The 16,163-nt window shown below is 37.9% G+C and overlaps 1 protein-coding gene across 2 annotated transcripts in view; it reads right to left on the minus strand.

Annotated features, from left to right (window-relative positions):
• Positions 1-16,163, minus strand: part of LOC114148155 (carbonic anhydrase-related protein 10-like) — an 86,857-nt gene that overhangs the window by 34,501 nt on the left and 36,193 nt on the right. For both annotated transcript variants that reach the window (XM_028023189.1, XM_028023188.1), the window contains exon 3: positions 3,446-3,588. In XM_028023189.1, coding sequence (XP_027878990.1) covers positions 3,446-3,588 — 143 coding nt within the window. The remainder of the gene's footprint in view (positions 1-3,445; positions 3,589-16,163) is intronic.

The raw sequence follows: 16,163 nt of genomic DNA on the forward strand, positions 1-16,163 counted from the left end.
TAGAAGCTGAATGTTATTTCTCCATGTTTGGTTCTGGTTCTGAATGCAGAGCAGAACCAGAACCAGAAGACCTGAGAGGTCTGGAAGGTTGATACACCACCACTAGATCTTTAATGTGTTGTGGTGCTAAACTGTTCAGTGATCTATAAACTAACAGTATCTTAAAGTCTGTTCTCTCAGTGAAGGACTGTAGAACTGGATGATGTTCTCTATCTTTCTCCCAGTTTTGTTTCTGTTCAGCTGGAGAAACGGCTTTATTCGTTTCATTTTAATTTTACAACAAGTATTTTAACACGTATTGTACCTCAAGTTTGTAATAAAATATTTCTGCTGTCACGGAAGCAATTTTCTGTATGCACATGTATAAAGCTACGGCCATTTTCAAACAACATGAGGCACACAAAAATCGATGCGTTTTTATTATAAATTAGACCAAATAGAGAACAGCTCCCTGGATTTGCATAGAACTCCACGTAGATGAGCTCCGGTACTGTGTCTCAGTAAGCCAGATATTTCATTAGCCTGCCTGACCCACATTCTCCGCTGGTTTGGATTAGAGAGGCTCGACCTTCTGCTGTCGCTCTTGTGATTTCATGATATCTTGTGTGAACAACTGCAGCCACAGCAGCCATGATTAGTGGCTCACGCTGCTCTCTGAGAACACTGTGGAGTTCGGGCCTGTGATACTTTAGAGCCCTCATCACAACAAGAAGCGCTGTTAGAAACAAAGAACAGCTAAATGAAGTGTCGGTCAGAAGTGGTCTATAATTACTCATGACTGTGGACAAAACAGCTTTTATACAGCCAAATTTGAAGAAAATTAAAGTCTTATTCTTACTATCAGTACAAATATCATGCTTCCCTATGTTTTTGGAATGCTTAAATCAAGAGAAATAATGACAATTAAAATATATATATACATTTCAAATTCCTGAATTAATTTTTGATTTTATTAGGTTTCAGAAGTGGACTAAATTTACAATGACTCCGGGTGGCCATTTGGACACCAGCAGATTTTTCTCCACTACTGTGATGTTTATTATTTGGCTTGAAGTTGGGTCAGGTGAGGCGAGTACATCAGCTCAGTGCAGAGCGAGCTGCTGTACGTACCGACGGAAAAATAAAGTTCTGGTTTGGTTCATCTATCTTCGTCACTGGAGCTGCATGAGAAACTCTTGTGTTCCTCTCTGATTTATTTTGGAGTCTTTTTTTCAAGTTGAGCTATTTGAAAAAAATAGCTCAATGTTTCACACAAACATTCTGCATGAGTTCAGGTTTAAAGCAGTGCTGGATTTGTTCTGTATGGATGTGTATCAAACTGACAACTTTTGTACAATAACACCATCAATTATTACTGCATTGTCACATTGCTATAAGGCTTGTAGGATTATTCTGATTTTTTTTTTGTTGCCATTTTAAAATTTGCTTGAGCAGCAGCTGATACTTTTAGAAAGGATAAGTTGTTATCCTGTTGTTCCAAACTACTGCAATTTATTTCATTTACACACAAGTGTACTTTTTATCATTCCATTATCGGTAAAATCTATTGCTCTGTGAAATTATAATTTTGTGGAGCAACTCCTCAACTCAGACCAAAAAATCTAAAATGATTCTGTAGTAATGTATCTTCAGTAATACTCAGTCTATTTCTGATTGTTTGCATCTCACTAAAGAAAGGCAGCAAAATTTGAAATGAATCAAATTATGAGAAATACATTATCATTTAAGTTGGATGTAGATTTGTTCCCACGTTCTAATTTTTCATTCTGACGCAAATAAAAGGCAATATTATTATATGAAATTTATATTCAAAGGTTCCACACAATTCTGATTAGATTGGAGTAAATGACACAGAAATGTCTTTCTGCGAAATTATTATGTTTCTGAGATCTAAAGATGTTTAGTTTCGTTTAACAGTCGCTAATGTTGCATTTTGTCAATTTTGGAGGAAGAAAATTTAGGTTAGAAAAAACTGCCCTGCTATTTATGCAATTTAAATGATTCTTTTAGGTATTTTCCATAAACATTCCATTGTTAGTACCAAGTAAATGATATATCTGCTGTAAAAAAATATGATTTTTTAATTGTTGCTGATATGGTATTAGCAGCTGCATGCTAGTATAGAAAGCAAGATGGTCTCCAGTTCAGCCCCATTCTTTCTTTATGAAAAGTGAGTGAATGACAAAACTTCCTCCTGTGTATCTATTGAGCTAACTGGTAATAGACCTTCAATGTGAAGGAATGATTGAGATGTTGCTGATTTATTAGCTTTGTAATGGACTGACAATCAGTCCTTTCTTTGAAGACAGTCTTTCAGTTGTCTGGTCATCATTGTGAAAGCAAAGTAAACTGTTACTTCATATAGCTACCATAGGCGTAAATGCCGGGGGGGCCGGAGGGGTCCGGACCCCCCCAATCTTGGAAAAGTCTAGAATTGTCCCCCCCCAAAAAATAATTGCAGAAACGTTTGCATCTAAATAATATCAATATGAAAAGACAAAAGAAACTAAATAAATCTGCCATTTATCTCAGAAGAAAATAAGAATGAACCTTTAGGTCCCCCCCTACCATTATTAGAACAATGGTTCAGTCCAAGGCATTAGAGCTGCTGTAGTGAGCAGTTAGCTGTTAGCTGTTAGCTGTAGCTCTGCTGCACAAATAACAACCCTCCAGTAAGGAAATACTTAAAGCAAAAGACATGTAAATCTTTCATTTACATTCACTGCTCAATAGAGTGAAACACATTAACAATAAAAATCAAACTGCAGTTTGGCTGAATCATGATAAGCTGCCTCATTAGCAAAACTGCTACACTGCTTTCATAGATTTAAGCTTTTGTGTCAAAGGTAGAAAACATCTCATTCATATTGAGATTCTTTAACTTTTATTTAATTAGAAGTTTGATACGGGAGGGACGGGCTGAGCAAGTGACCAACAGCTCTGTGTGAGGGAGCCGAGAACAGAAGAGAGAACAGATAGAAAAAACAGAAAGTTATGATTTTATTTCTCTGTCTTCAATGTAGAGCCTTTAAAATCACACACAAAAAAAATGAATATTTTTCTATATAAACCCTGGTGCTTTAAATGTTATGTTTAAGTTATGATACTCCCCAGATATTTATTTTTATCTACTTGTTTGTTTTCAGTCATTCAGTACGTTTTGGCGCTGGGATGAGGCATGTTTATTATGTTTATTATGTTTATTATGTGGACAAACTTTTCAGGTGTTTTCTATTTAATGGAAACACAAGAATTGCAAAATTGTTATGTTTTTTTTTTTTTTTTTTACATTAGCAAAATATAGACAAAGTTTTGTTGGTGTCAGTAAAGGAAACAGCTAGTGATCTGCTCTGTTTTGAGCTGCTGTGGTAAATTATGGTGCAGCAGCTGGTTGAGAACAAACCCTCCTCGCATTTCAGCATTTCATCAGTTCTTCCATCCTTACCTTCCGTCCTCCTGTGTTCAGCCTCAGAGGGGTCAGGTGAGGGTCAAAGATCATGTGAGTGGTTTCGATGTCAATGGGGGACTGTCTCTTTCCGATGGCACACAAGTTCCAGGCCGAGTTGACCAGACCCCAGAAGGACGGAACTGGTGAAGAATGAGAGGGAGACAGAAACAGAGCCACGTTTTCATTTCAGGTAAATCCAACAGAAAGAGAACAGAGAAACTCAATGATGATGTGATTGGAGAAAGCAGGAAGCTGAGACCTTAATTTACTTAAATCCAATTATAATAATAAGAGACAAACTATTGCTAGCTGCTCATCCATGGGATTAAATTATTTTTACTTAAGCGACTTTCTCCATCTGAGTGTCAGTTTGAGACGAGATCCGATGTGCCGGGTGCCAAGGCTGTGCTGGAATCCATGTAGGTTTGCATTAATATAGAAAGAACTGAGTGGGAGTTGTAACCATTTTTGCACTTAGTGTGTGAAGATGCAACAGAGCAGACCAAAACATTAGCTTAGTAAGGCAGGAAGGAGGAAAGTTTCAAGAGAAAGCAGAAATGAAGGAAAAATGACGAAAACAGAATTTAGAATCATTTTTAAAACCATTTTATGAACAAAACTGGAAAATGCTAAATTTGCAATTAGACATGTCTGCTAATAATAGGCTCAGTCAGCAGTTTGCAAAATATATGATCTTGCATTTTTGATAGTCAGTCATTCCTTACCCTTCATATTGTTTAACTGGAAGTTTGTTCCAGAGTTGTGGTGCATAGAAGCTGAATGCTGCTTCTCCATGTTTGGTTCTGGTTCTGGAGATGAAGAGCAGAACCAGAACAAGAACCAGAAGACCTGAGAGGTCTGGAAGGCTGATACAGCAGATCTTTAATGTGTTGTGATGCTAAGCTGTTCAGTGATTTATAAACTAAAAGTATTTTTAAAGTCTGTTCTCTGAGCTCTAAAATACCAGCGATTCTTCTAGCACAGTTTGAAAACCACTGTGCTGGTGGTACACAGAGGATTTAGTGAATATCAGTTTCATAGACCGTGGCTGCTTTCTGCCACCAAGTGATCCTCTGATACAGTGTGCACACCAACTTGCATCATAAAGCCTTGGATGGGCATGTTTGAATAACAGCTTAGCTAAATGCAGCCAGATGTGAGCTCCACGCGTTTCGCCCAGCAAGAGACGAGGATGATCACATGCAGAGTTCAAACCGACACAACGGGCATGACTTCACCAAAGCCACTGAAATTCAGATTTGCACAACCACAACACACGCCTGCACACCCCCACACACGCACACACACACTTCAAGCTGATCACTAGATAAACTGTCATGATGTTTGTCAGAGAGAGGCTTAATGACGGCTCAGAGTGTGAAGCAGCTGTCATGTCCTCCTGAGCTGAGACTGGCCAGAGGTTGTAGAGCCTCACTGATGTAAACTTATGGCCTGCAAAAGTCACATAGTTATTTTTCTGCATATGTTTTAATAATCATACATGATCATTTACAATTGGAAGCCAAAAGGACCCAGCAGCAGCACTCAGCCCCCCTCCACTCCACCCTTCTCCATGCAGCCTCTCATCCCTCTCGGTCTGGATTGTTTTGTAGAGTGGAGTGACAGATGTGGCAGCTCTGAACCCTGCTCAGCACACAGCCGTATGTCAACACACCGTCATATCTCCCCAGCTGTGTGTGTGTGTGTGTGCATGCGGGCGTGTGCGTGTGTCTGTTCAGGGCTGAAGACTACCCTGCCTGTCAAGATACACACCAAACAACAAATAGAGGCCAGTCTTTGCAGTTGCAGAAACGAAAAAAACCCCAAAACATTTCAAACAGAGTTGACATGTTCAGAGTTGATCTGTCTTCTCTCTAACTTCTGTAAGATTCTCTGACATGTTGGATACCAATGTCTGACATACATCGTCACTATTAGTGGATCATTCTTCCTCTTTCAGTGCATCAGGTTGTTTGTAGCTTTTTGGCTTCTTCTCCTCCTGACCAGTCGAGGTAAGATCAGGAGTTTCCTCACCATTAATCAAATATTTTAGTGTTCAGGAGATTATTCACAAAGAATCCTAAGACTAAAAGTAACTCCTGTGACGTCACTTTAAGAAAATGTCTCTCACATACTGCTGTCATGTCCGGCATGGACAATGCTGGGACAATCGGAACTTTTCTGTACTTTTCTGTAACTCACTGTTTCTCTAAATCAGCGCTCAGTATTTACTGACTGGTTATTTTCTGTCTCCCCTGGCAGCTGTCTGTTCTCTGGGGAGACAAACTGTGATCAGTGGGCCTCCTGCTTTCATAACAAGACAAGTTAAAATGTTCAGTAGACTGCATTCTCAGAATAATTGGCTTGACTTTACATGCAAAGCTCAATCCATTCAGTTTATTGATGATTTCTACTTTATCTGCCACTGTAGGCATCTTTTTAAGAGATGGATTCTCCTTTAATCAGTTGAGTAAAACCCTTCGTTTCAGATTTTCATCCTTTTAGGCAGCGGTGGTTCTAGCCTTGGCACTCTCCCTAAGAAGTATTTTTTGCCACTGTTTTTTTCATTTTTATCTTTATTGATAAATCATAACCTCTGATTTTAAAAGGCCACTCTTCAGAAGATTCATAGCTGCTCCATGTTTTCTCATGGATAACACCTTTTACTCTGGTTCTCCAGAGTCTTACAGCCTTATGATGTGTTGTACTTTACTCTACTGGTCTAATCAGGCCAAGAGTGTTAAAAGCAAAAAAACAAAAATTAAAAAAAATCATTTGCAAGAGGCAAATATTATTTTGGGGCACTGTACTTTCTGATTAATTCATCTCATAAATACTTGACCATTTGGAGGTTCTCCCAGATCTTGTATCCACAGATGGTTAGATGAGATGGCCTTAAATAAGAAAATGAATAAAACAAGACGGTGATGAAACTGCAAAAATAACATCCATTATGAGGCAGACGAGCACCGTGAATCTTCATCCCAACCCACCCCCACACACACATGTTTTTATATCTTATGGGGACTTTACATTGACTTCCATTCATTTTTTACAGCCTAACCCCAACCCTAACCAAAAGTCAATTCACACCTTAGTCCTAAACCTTACCCCAAACACAAAAGCAGCATTTTCCTTCATGGAGACCAAGAAAATGTCCCCACAAGGAGCAGTGGTCCCCACAACCCCAGAAATAGGTTCCCAAACGGATATAAAAACCTAATTCACGCCTACACACACATACACACACGCAGAAATCTTTGGATTCAGGTCTTTTCAGATGCACTATGTTGAGCAGCAGCCACCACAAATACATCTTATATTAAGTTAGTACTGTGTGCTTTTCAGTGATGTTGTAGTTGTTATATTCATATGTTTGTCGCTATCATTTCTCTGTTTTTTTTCTCTCTTTCTGCAGGAATGGGACTTGACATTACATTTGAAAAAAAACCTAAAGCAATTTATAATAAAGTCCATATATATATATATATATATATAAAAGCCAAACTTCTCCACTTGTGAACATAAATCTGTTGGGATTCAGACAACAATTCAGAGTGCACACACTGCTGGACAGGACAGGTTTAAAAAATAAAAAAGGAAACTCCAGATGTCTGAGGCAGAGAGTCGCAGAATATGTAATAATTTCTGCAATAAATTGAAACCCCAGTAATTTCTCTCAACAAGCTCAACCTTCTTAACAGGAACAAAGAGCAGAGGCTCTCAGGTTGAGTGGAGCGATACGACCCTCCACACATCAGAGAAATGAACAGCAGCTCAGTTTATTAGACGTACGAATGTTGTTCAAAAGATATGATTTATTCATTTCTCAGTGGAGAGAGATTGGCTGTCAGGTCAATGGGACTATAGTTATATGTATGACATCATAGGGTCTCTGTGTAACTTTGTTTCACCATGGTTTGAAATTATTCAGGTTTCCACTCACCCTGAATAATTTCATTGTTGGCCTTTGCCATCAAAATGAAGCTGACTAATTTTTCTACTTTTTCGTCACCCTTCTTGCTGACTAATAACAGTGGTATTGTTTTTGTTATCTCTTTAGAATAATTTTATTAAAAGCTAACCAAATGTCAAGGATAAATCACCTTGAACAAAGCAGCTTGGAATAGCACAACTTTCATTGAAAAAGAAAAGTCATTTGAGAGATTGATAATAGTTAGAATGAATTTAAAGGGTTAGTTTGTTTCTTGAAGTAGGGATCTGTAAAGTTGTAAAAGCACATTTTGCTGTAAATGATAGACGTCAAATCACTGTGTGAACGTGAAAGGAAATGAATCCTTGCAGCTGGAGGAAGCTAGTAAGAAGTTGATTTGGCAAATTAGCTGTCTGAACCTTTGTAAGGATTATATGATTACCAGGCACAACAGTCTACGTTCTGGAAATCCTAGACTAGTTATATATTCCTCTTATTGTTTGTTAGTAAGACAGTTGAGCCTTTACTGTTGGTTATGTAAATCATTTAACGGATCAGTTAGATTCATGTGGTGACAGCAGCTACACCAGGGGCCCAATTTGACTTTTGTCATAGGCCCCTGCTTATATGGGGATCTTAATTAACTCAATAGGTTATGATTAAAGTGAGCGATGATTTTCCTTTGAAGTGGCTGAAGTTCATAATTCTTTAATTTTCTCATTTGTTTTCTTGAACGTGACGTTTCTTATTAATTAGATGATGTAAATTTACAGATTAGAAGATTGATTTATTATTATTAGATAGACTTCACAAGTGAACTGATTGAACCTAAACTTGTCCCTCTGTATTATATTATTGTCATGATCTGTGTTTTTCCTTGTTTATTTAGAGTTTTCTGTGTCGTTAAGTTTCTTCGTTGTCCTGTCCTCCCCTTGATTGTTCCCAGGTGTGTCTCGTCTCTGTGATTACCCTCCCGTGTATTTAACTCCACCTGTGTTCCTTGTTCCTCGTCGGGTCCTCGTCAATGTTAGCTTCTGTGTCGTCAGTGTTTCCATGTGCCTGCTGCTCGTCGTTTGGATTAAGTTTTCTCATTAAATCTTCATATTCATCATACCTGGGTCCGCTGCATCTGCCTCACCACTCTTCTCACCCGCACTTCATGACAATTATATTATATTATATTATATTTGGGTGATAAGACTTGCACTAATTGACTATAACAGGACATTCCATGACTCATGAACCTTAGTTTACTGTATTCACCACACTCTGCTGTAAAACATTGTTAAAATCAAAATCTTTTATTTGACTGATTACTTTGGCCTGCATGGAAATGTTGCACCACACTTTGTGACCAAATTCAGATAATATTTTCTTCTGTCTTGTCTTCACATTTATCTGAGTTGTAAACTTTTTCACACCTGGATTTGAATATTTAGCTGGTGTTTTTTCTGAGGCAGGCTTTGTGGTTCTTTATTAGAATGTACTTTATCATTAACCTGCTGGCATTTAATCTTTTGTGCCTGGTAATCTTTTGTAATTGTTGGATAAATTGTATTTTTAGTAATTATCAAATATTCGTTGTATCATGTAGCCTTGTAGTTACATTTAGATAATGTTAAATTATATGCTTTTACTCTTTTCCTTCTATTTTAAGTGATGTTTCTGTGTGTTAAATAAGTTTGATTCTTTCCTAAAGGCCTCCTTTGTGAGAGAGAGGTGTCAGCTATTCTTAGCATTTGTTACCCTGCAGGAATCTCTGGGAGATAGAGGTGTTAGTAGTTCCCAGCTGAGTTTTATAGTCCTGCAAAGAACTCTGCTTTGTTCTTCGTTGCTTTGAAGCTATACAACGTGTCCCATTCGACGCCGTGCCTGGAGCAAGAAGGATTTAGATTGTAGATAACATGTGTTTAGTTAGTGATTATCATTTAGCACTGCAACTATGTGAATTGTTTTCCCCTCCACCATTTTAGAGTTGCAGCGCCCCGTGTGGCAGGGTTCCTAAAATCAATAAAACAGAGGAGCGGGAGATGTGTTTTTCAGAGCGGTTGGAGATTTGTAACTGAAAGCACATCTCTGTCTGCTCTCCTCGCGAGAAACAAAGAATCTAACTCTCTTGTCTTTCCTATGTTTGTTTAAATTGTTTTAATAGGTATTTAGACCTGACAGTAATCCATTTTAAAAATTTGTAATAAACAAAGATTTGTGGACAATTTGGTTGATGCAAGTACCGAATTTAAACTGAAAGGAAGTAGTGAATCAGTATCATTACCTGACTTGAAATTGGCCTCTGTGTCTTTAAGAAGCTCCTATTTTTCCAGCTCTCTCCCTTCATCATATCATCAAAAGTATCTTCATTATGCCATTTATACCTGTTCTTAAGGGCGTTGGACAAAGAAATAGTTTATATAATGAGTTCAGCAGGTGCACAGTTCCACTAAGTGTTTGCCAACTGCTGCTGCTGCTAGTCTGAAGGAGCTGAGTGGGGAAGGGGTGTTCTGTGAGGAAGAAGCTCTGCTGGAGACTGCAGCTCCAAGGAGGAGGAGCTTTGTGGTAGTAGGTTATACATTGTGGGCACAAAAGTGTAGGCATCCCGAATGGCTGGCATGGGAAATAAAAGGATTTCTCAGAAATGGATTAAATAATCAAGACGACACTCCAGTTATGTTTCTGATGAGAGAATAACATTGTAACATAACAGAAAGCTAAAAAAAAAAGAGTCAGATTTTCATTTTTCCCCATGCTCCTTTAAGCAAAAGACGAAGAAAAACATATTTTTTTTATCTAAGAATATTGAGAAAGCTCATATAACTTCAGTGTTTGTTAGCACACACATAAAGACAAAGAGAAAATGTCTATTTGTCCTGACCAGAATGAAACAGCTTTTGGTTAGACCGTTAGAGTAATGAAGGAAGTTCAGCAAGTTATCATTCAACAGATTAAAGCTTTAAGAACTCTGAGATCTTAATCAGACTTTTCCCAGAAAAGGTTTTCCTCGTTCTGTGCTCTATCCAACTGTCACTCAAAGGAAAGAGGGGATCCTCTACACATCATCTGTGTCCTTCACAAAGTGAAACATAAAAGGAAAGCATGCAGAATGAGTTACAATGTTTTCAATTACAGAATCATTTTTATTTTAAAAAACTATAAAGTGTTCACAAAACCTCAACATGGGGTCTAATACATAAATGTAATCATTTGTGTTTCTTGACTGTATTGCTGAAAAGAGGACATTTCACACCATAATGTCACATTTCTTTTATGGATACTGGATCTACTGGCACTCTTAAAAATGTATGCAAATAAATCAACATATTTCAATGCTGATTTTTGTTTTTACTTTAATTCAGCTATTACACTCAGGTAAGATAGGGTTTGTTGATGGATGAAAGGTAATGATTCATCATTTAGGAACACTTTCATTGTGTCATGCACTGCACTGAGCTAGACAAGGTTATTAACGCTGCACTGTAGAAGCAAGGGCAGAATTTATTGAGCAGCCTGTACGCCATTACAGACGAATGCGCCACGGTTACCGTGAGCACCTATTTCCCACAAAGTCCTTCAGGATTTTACTTGTTCACAGGTACACCGACCCTGCTTTCTATTATGTGATTTGCTTGAATGTGGTGATAGTTCATCATTTCAGATTTACAATAAATAAATCCTTGGGGCAGTTCAGCAACCCACTTGGTTCTCAGTGTTGTTCCGACTGTTTCATGTGAATGAATGCAGGTAACTCAGTTTAAGGCTCACACTAATACAGACATTTAACAGAGTGGAGAGTTTTTGTTGAAACATATAACAACATTTAAGGCCAGAGCAGGGAAAGGACTACTTTATCTGCATTTATTCTTCTTCTGTCATGTGAGCTGGCCTAATCAAAAGACACAAACATAAACTCAGTGAACTTTGCACACGGGTCAGACATGCTTGAAATGTACCTGGTTTAAATGTTGTGCAGAGGTCACAGCATAAATAGCTCAACAGCGCCCCCTAATAACATTCTAAACACCCTCCTCATTAAGCTCACTTTATTGTAGAAGTATGAAATTGTGGCACTTCACAAGATCTACCTGATACCAAGAAGGCGGTCATTTCGGATAATTGTTGGCAACTTTGACTTGATTTGGCTAATTACAGCCTTTGCATTGATGTAATTCCTCCTAGAGGTTTTGATTAGTTGGCTTCAAATTTTGCAGTTTGGCCTTGAGGCATGGCAGAGTGTGTGCTGCAGAAATGTTGAGTTTTTGAGAATGTTGAAGGGGCGTGGCACTTCAAACTTTGACTACACATCATGCAAAGTATTGTTATAACTCCTACAAAGAAAGTCACAGAGACACAATACCCTGCTGTAATATAAAACACAAAGGTGTAATAACTTCCACACACAAAGTTGAAGTTTGGCCTGACTTTCTGTGCATCGTCACAGACCAGCAGTCAACATGTTCAAATGGAAGGTGTTGAGGTGGCGATGCACAATGCAGCGGTCAGGACGAAGGCTGGAGCGGCGGTGCAAATTTGTTTATTAAGACTGTTCAAAAAATAAAGTTATCAATGACATTTTTTTGATGCAAGGCAAAATATGGTAATCTACTGCAAAGGCTGGGAGTCTGACTAGTTGAAATAGGCTGATTATTTGTCAGATAGCCAGTTACTGGTGGCCTGATTCATAATCATGCAGCTATTGGCTGCAATGTTAAATAAATGTTTTTTATTCAGAAATGTCTGCGCAGCCACCGCAGAGACAGTTAGTTTCCCCGAGCTCTCTGTGATGAAAACAGCAACTCGCAACTCGAGAACTCAGCTACTTGACTACGAAGCAAAATAAACATATCTCAATCTGTCTTTTTTCTTTTTTTTATATGGAAAACAAGAAAACGTTTTAGACACTCATACATGTAAAGTTCATATTTTATGTGGATCTTGGCCGACACGGCTGATCTGGGTTCTGTAAAGCTTAATAGCAGAACCAATCCCAATAAATAACATAATTATTCATGATCTACACAGCAGGATTACATATCAGATATTGTATTGAAATAAAGAGCCAAATATGAGTTTTCTTTTGTTGTACCACAGGGGAAGTAATGTCTGAATGTATTATTTTGTTGATGAATCTAAATTTGTGTTAAGCCGAGGAATATTACTTGTCGTTCTTGACAGAATAGTGACTCTGAGGCAGAAACACAAGAAAAGCATTAAAAATCCCATCTGTGTCGGCTGCTGTGTGGCCAATTGGCTGTGCTGCTCCCCAGAGAACAGACACATTTAGGAGCAATCTGGGTTACTCTTTGCACTTCTGACTTAGTTACATGTACTAAAAAGTGTTATATGGGCCAGACAAAACCCGGGGTCATGAATAAGGCCTAATCAAAGACATAGAGTCTACTGCATGGACCAGATGGTGTCTGGTGAAGATGTCCTCAGTATAAAATGTGACTGGCCACAACAAAACCAGGAACCAGTGGTTGCCAGAAGCAACCAGCTCCATGAAAACAAGCTCAACTGGCAACCCACTACGTTGTATAAAACCAAGGTCGCTGGTAAACAGTAGAAATGTAAACATTTATTGTGGCATTATTGGCAAGCAATAGCAAAATTTTAAATTCTTTGAATAAAACTAATCAAAAGAAAAGTGCATTTTGCACACGTATGTCATGAAGAGAAAGATGCAGCTCTTTGTGCTTTTCAGTGTTAGAAAGCTGGATTAAAACGACAACTAGCGAGTTCAGATGGAGCTACAAAAAAAGGAGCAGAGGTTTCGTGTGGCGCAGTAGAGCTCTTTCTCTGACTGTTTCTTTCCCCCCACATTTTCACCATTTACTGCATCTGATTCTCACACTGTATTATCACTTGTTCCCCTGTCACTCGGGGCTGTGGCATGTTTGGGATGCCAAAATGGAGGTGTCAAAAGAACAAACTGCCTACCACTAGTGTTTTTGCTTTACTGTGGGGCGTTGGGACATAATCAAAGGGTTTTTCTCAGAACGAAAGCCAAAATCAAATAAGCAGCTTCATATTCAAAACCCAGCCTTAAAATCCGCAACCCGTGACTCATGAGATTTGAAAATTTGAAAAAAACAACAAAAAAAACAAGCCCTAAGTCGCTCACAATAAGCAGGCTTGGCAACACTCACAGGAACACGACTCCCTGGGGCCATTTTGAGTTACTTACAGATTCTGAAAGTGTTGATTCTAAGCTTTGTAAGTATGAAATTGGAAATAAAATGGATATGAATGTTGACACTCTGGAAACCAGATCAGCCAGAAAACAAACCTCAAAGTTTCAGAATAGTCCTCTTATCTGATGGGCAACCTGGGGGATGTTAACAAAGACTGTTCATTTACATTACTTTGCAATAACCAAACCAGCACTGACTGTCAAAAAGCAACTTGTCAAATCCTCTCACCTTGAATATAATGTTGAGGTTCCACAGGGCTCTATCCTGGCATCTTTATTATTCTCAATCTATATTGATGTTCTAGATGTTTGGCCAGAGGTTAATCTGCTGATGCATTAAACACTCGGTAAACACCTTTACAGATACTGTCATGATTTTCACACAGGGGAAAGTTACAAAGACAGCTGCCACAATTCTTACAAGTGCTTTTGTAGTTCTTGTAGTTCTGATTGTGGTTCTTACAAAACTACAAAGTTGGCTTAGTTCAGAGGTCGTGTTAGACGTTTTAGTGATCCGTCATTTTGACTTGTTTCAACCTGTCAATTTTTAAATGATGGCTGTTTAGTTGCATTTAATTTTCATGCAGTTTCATTTTCAACAAGTTGAACAGAGAATCTGGATCCCATCATACCATCATACCTCCAGCAGATGAAAACATCTGAGCTTTTCTCCACAGTGACAAACTACTGACTGTATCCCCAATAACTCAATAACATATTAAATTAAAAAACTGCTTCACTTGCTGAGGCCTCACATCTGCTCACACAGCTAGAATTTAGATCGGATCTAAAAATTCCAACTTGACTCGGACAGAGACATTGTGACATGGTGTCCAACCTGATTAACTTAACCAACCTGATTAAACCCAACATATTATTCTGATTAAGAATTCCCTTCTTTCATCCTTAGACCACTATTTTAGTAAGCAGCTGTTTTTTAACATCTTCCTGCTCCATCTTGTCAAATGGTGAGTCAGGTTCAAATCATCTGTATGACTGAAAGGATCTTATCTCTACTGCTGGTTACCCATTTTAAATATCTTGGTTAAATTGTGGACTCCAACCTTACCTAAAAGAAGCACATAAAGATGCAATTCAAACAATTACAATGTACCTGCAAAATCTGAAACAGATTAGGTCCCTTACCTCTACAGAGGCTGCCAAGTCTGAGCTGGACTGCATGATCATATCACACTTTTAAATACTGTTTCACAACATGGCTGTTTGCTTGTGTCACTTCACTAAATCCTATTAAACACCTTTACAAAAAAAATAAATAAATAAAAATCTTTGATAGCTTCTTATTTATGAGTCAATAATAGATAAGGCCCTGTCACTCCTGGAGGATTTCTTTTTAAAAAGCAAAACGGTATAAATAGAAGCAGATCATCTCCAGGGGGGAGAATGTGAGGTTCAAAATTGAAAATCTTCCAGGAAGTTTTATCTGTTAAAGAAGGTGAGATCTGGAATGCACTGCCTGTCACCATGAGAGAGAGAACTCCACCTATTCCTCCGAGGAGGCGGTTTACAGCACGGTGCTTCAGCAATCACTGAACCTCCAGTACTTTTTAGGAACTTCCTGTTCCAGTTAGAATTTAATCACAGATATTGTAGTAAACACTTTAGAACAGTGGTTCTCAAACTTTTTTCAGTGATGTACCCCCTTAAAAATATATTTTTAGTCAAGTGCCCCCTGACAAAACATTTTTGGAATAAAAAAGAGGTACAGTGCTGTAAAATCACTGTCTGATTTATTAAAGCCAAACAACTTATATCAGTGAACCTGGCAAATACATCCATATTGCAAACATTGCTTGGTTAAACAAAAAAGAAAAACAGAAGACGGTGACCACCAGGAAGGTATAAAACCAGTCAAAACTGAAATATGCAAAACGTTGCTAATTTATATTGGTCTCTGTAATGGTACAAAATTAAATATATACATAAATAATAATTCAGTGCATGAACACACATTTATATTTTATCGAACTTTTTACAAACTAATTTTTCCCAAGACTTATTATGAGGAGCCTACTGATTTTTTAAAGATATTTTGAAAGGCTTCACGTACCTCCTGCAGTACCTCCACGTACCCCAAGGGGTACGCGTACCCCCATTTGAGAACCACTGCTTTAGAAGGCACTAACACTTTGAAAAGAGTATCTTAAAATACTTTCACCCAAACTCATATCGTTATTTGTTGTATATGATTCTGTATTATTTCTACATGTTGTATTGTTTTATTAGACTACAGATTGAAATTAGTATTTTGCTAAATTCAGTGTATTTACAGCAATAGTGTTTATTTCTTAACATGCAATTTGCCATTCAGATAAAATCAATTCAATCCAATTTAACGAGTCCATGTTGTTATTTAAAGCAGTTTGTAAAGGAAACATTTTTCTCTACTGGTTTCTGTCAGAGACAGAAATGGTATCAAAGATTTGGGATTATTCTTGTGTTGGCTCAGTTCTAAACAGATTGTAACATCTCCAAAATAGCTTTGTATGCTATTTTAGCGTACAACTAGCTTTGTTCTGTCCTAAAATTACATAAAGGAACATTTTAATTTCAAATACAGCATTGTTTAATAGCAG

Source organism: Xiphophorus couchianus, chromosome 7, assembly GCF_001444195.1.
Source record: "Xiphophorus couchianus chromosome 7, X_couchianus-1.0, whole genome shotgun sequence".
Taxonomy (NCBI): domain Eukaryota; kingdom Metazoa; phylum Chordata; class Actinopteri; order Cyprinodontiformes; family Poeciliidae; genus Xiphophorus; species Xiphophorus couchianus.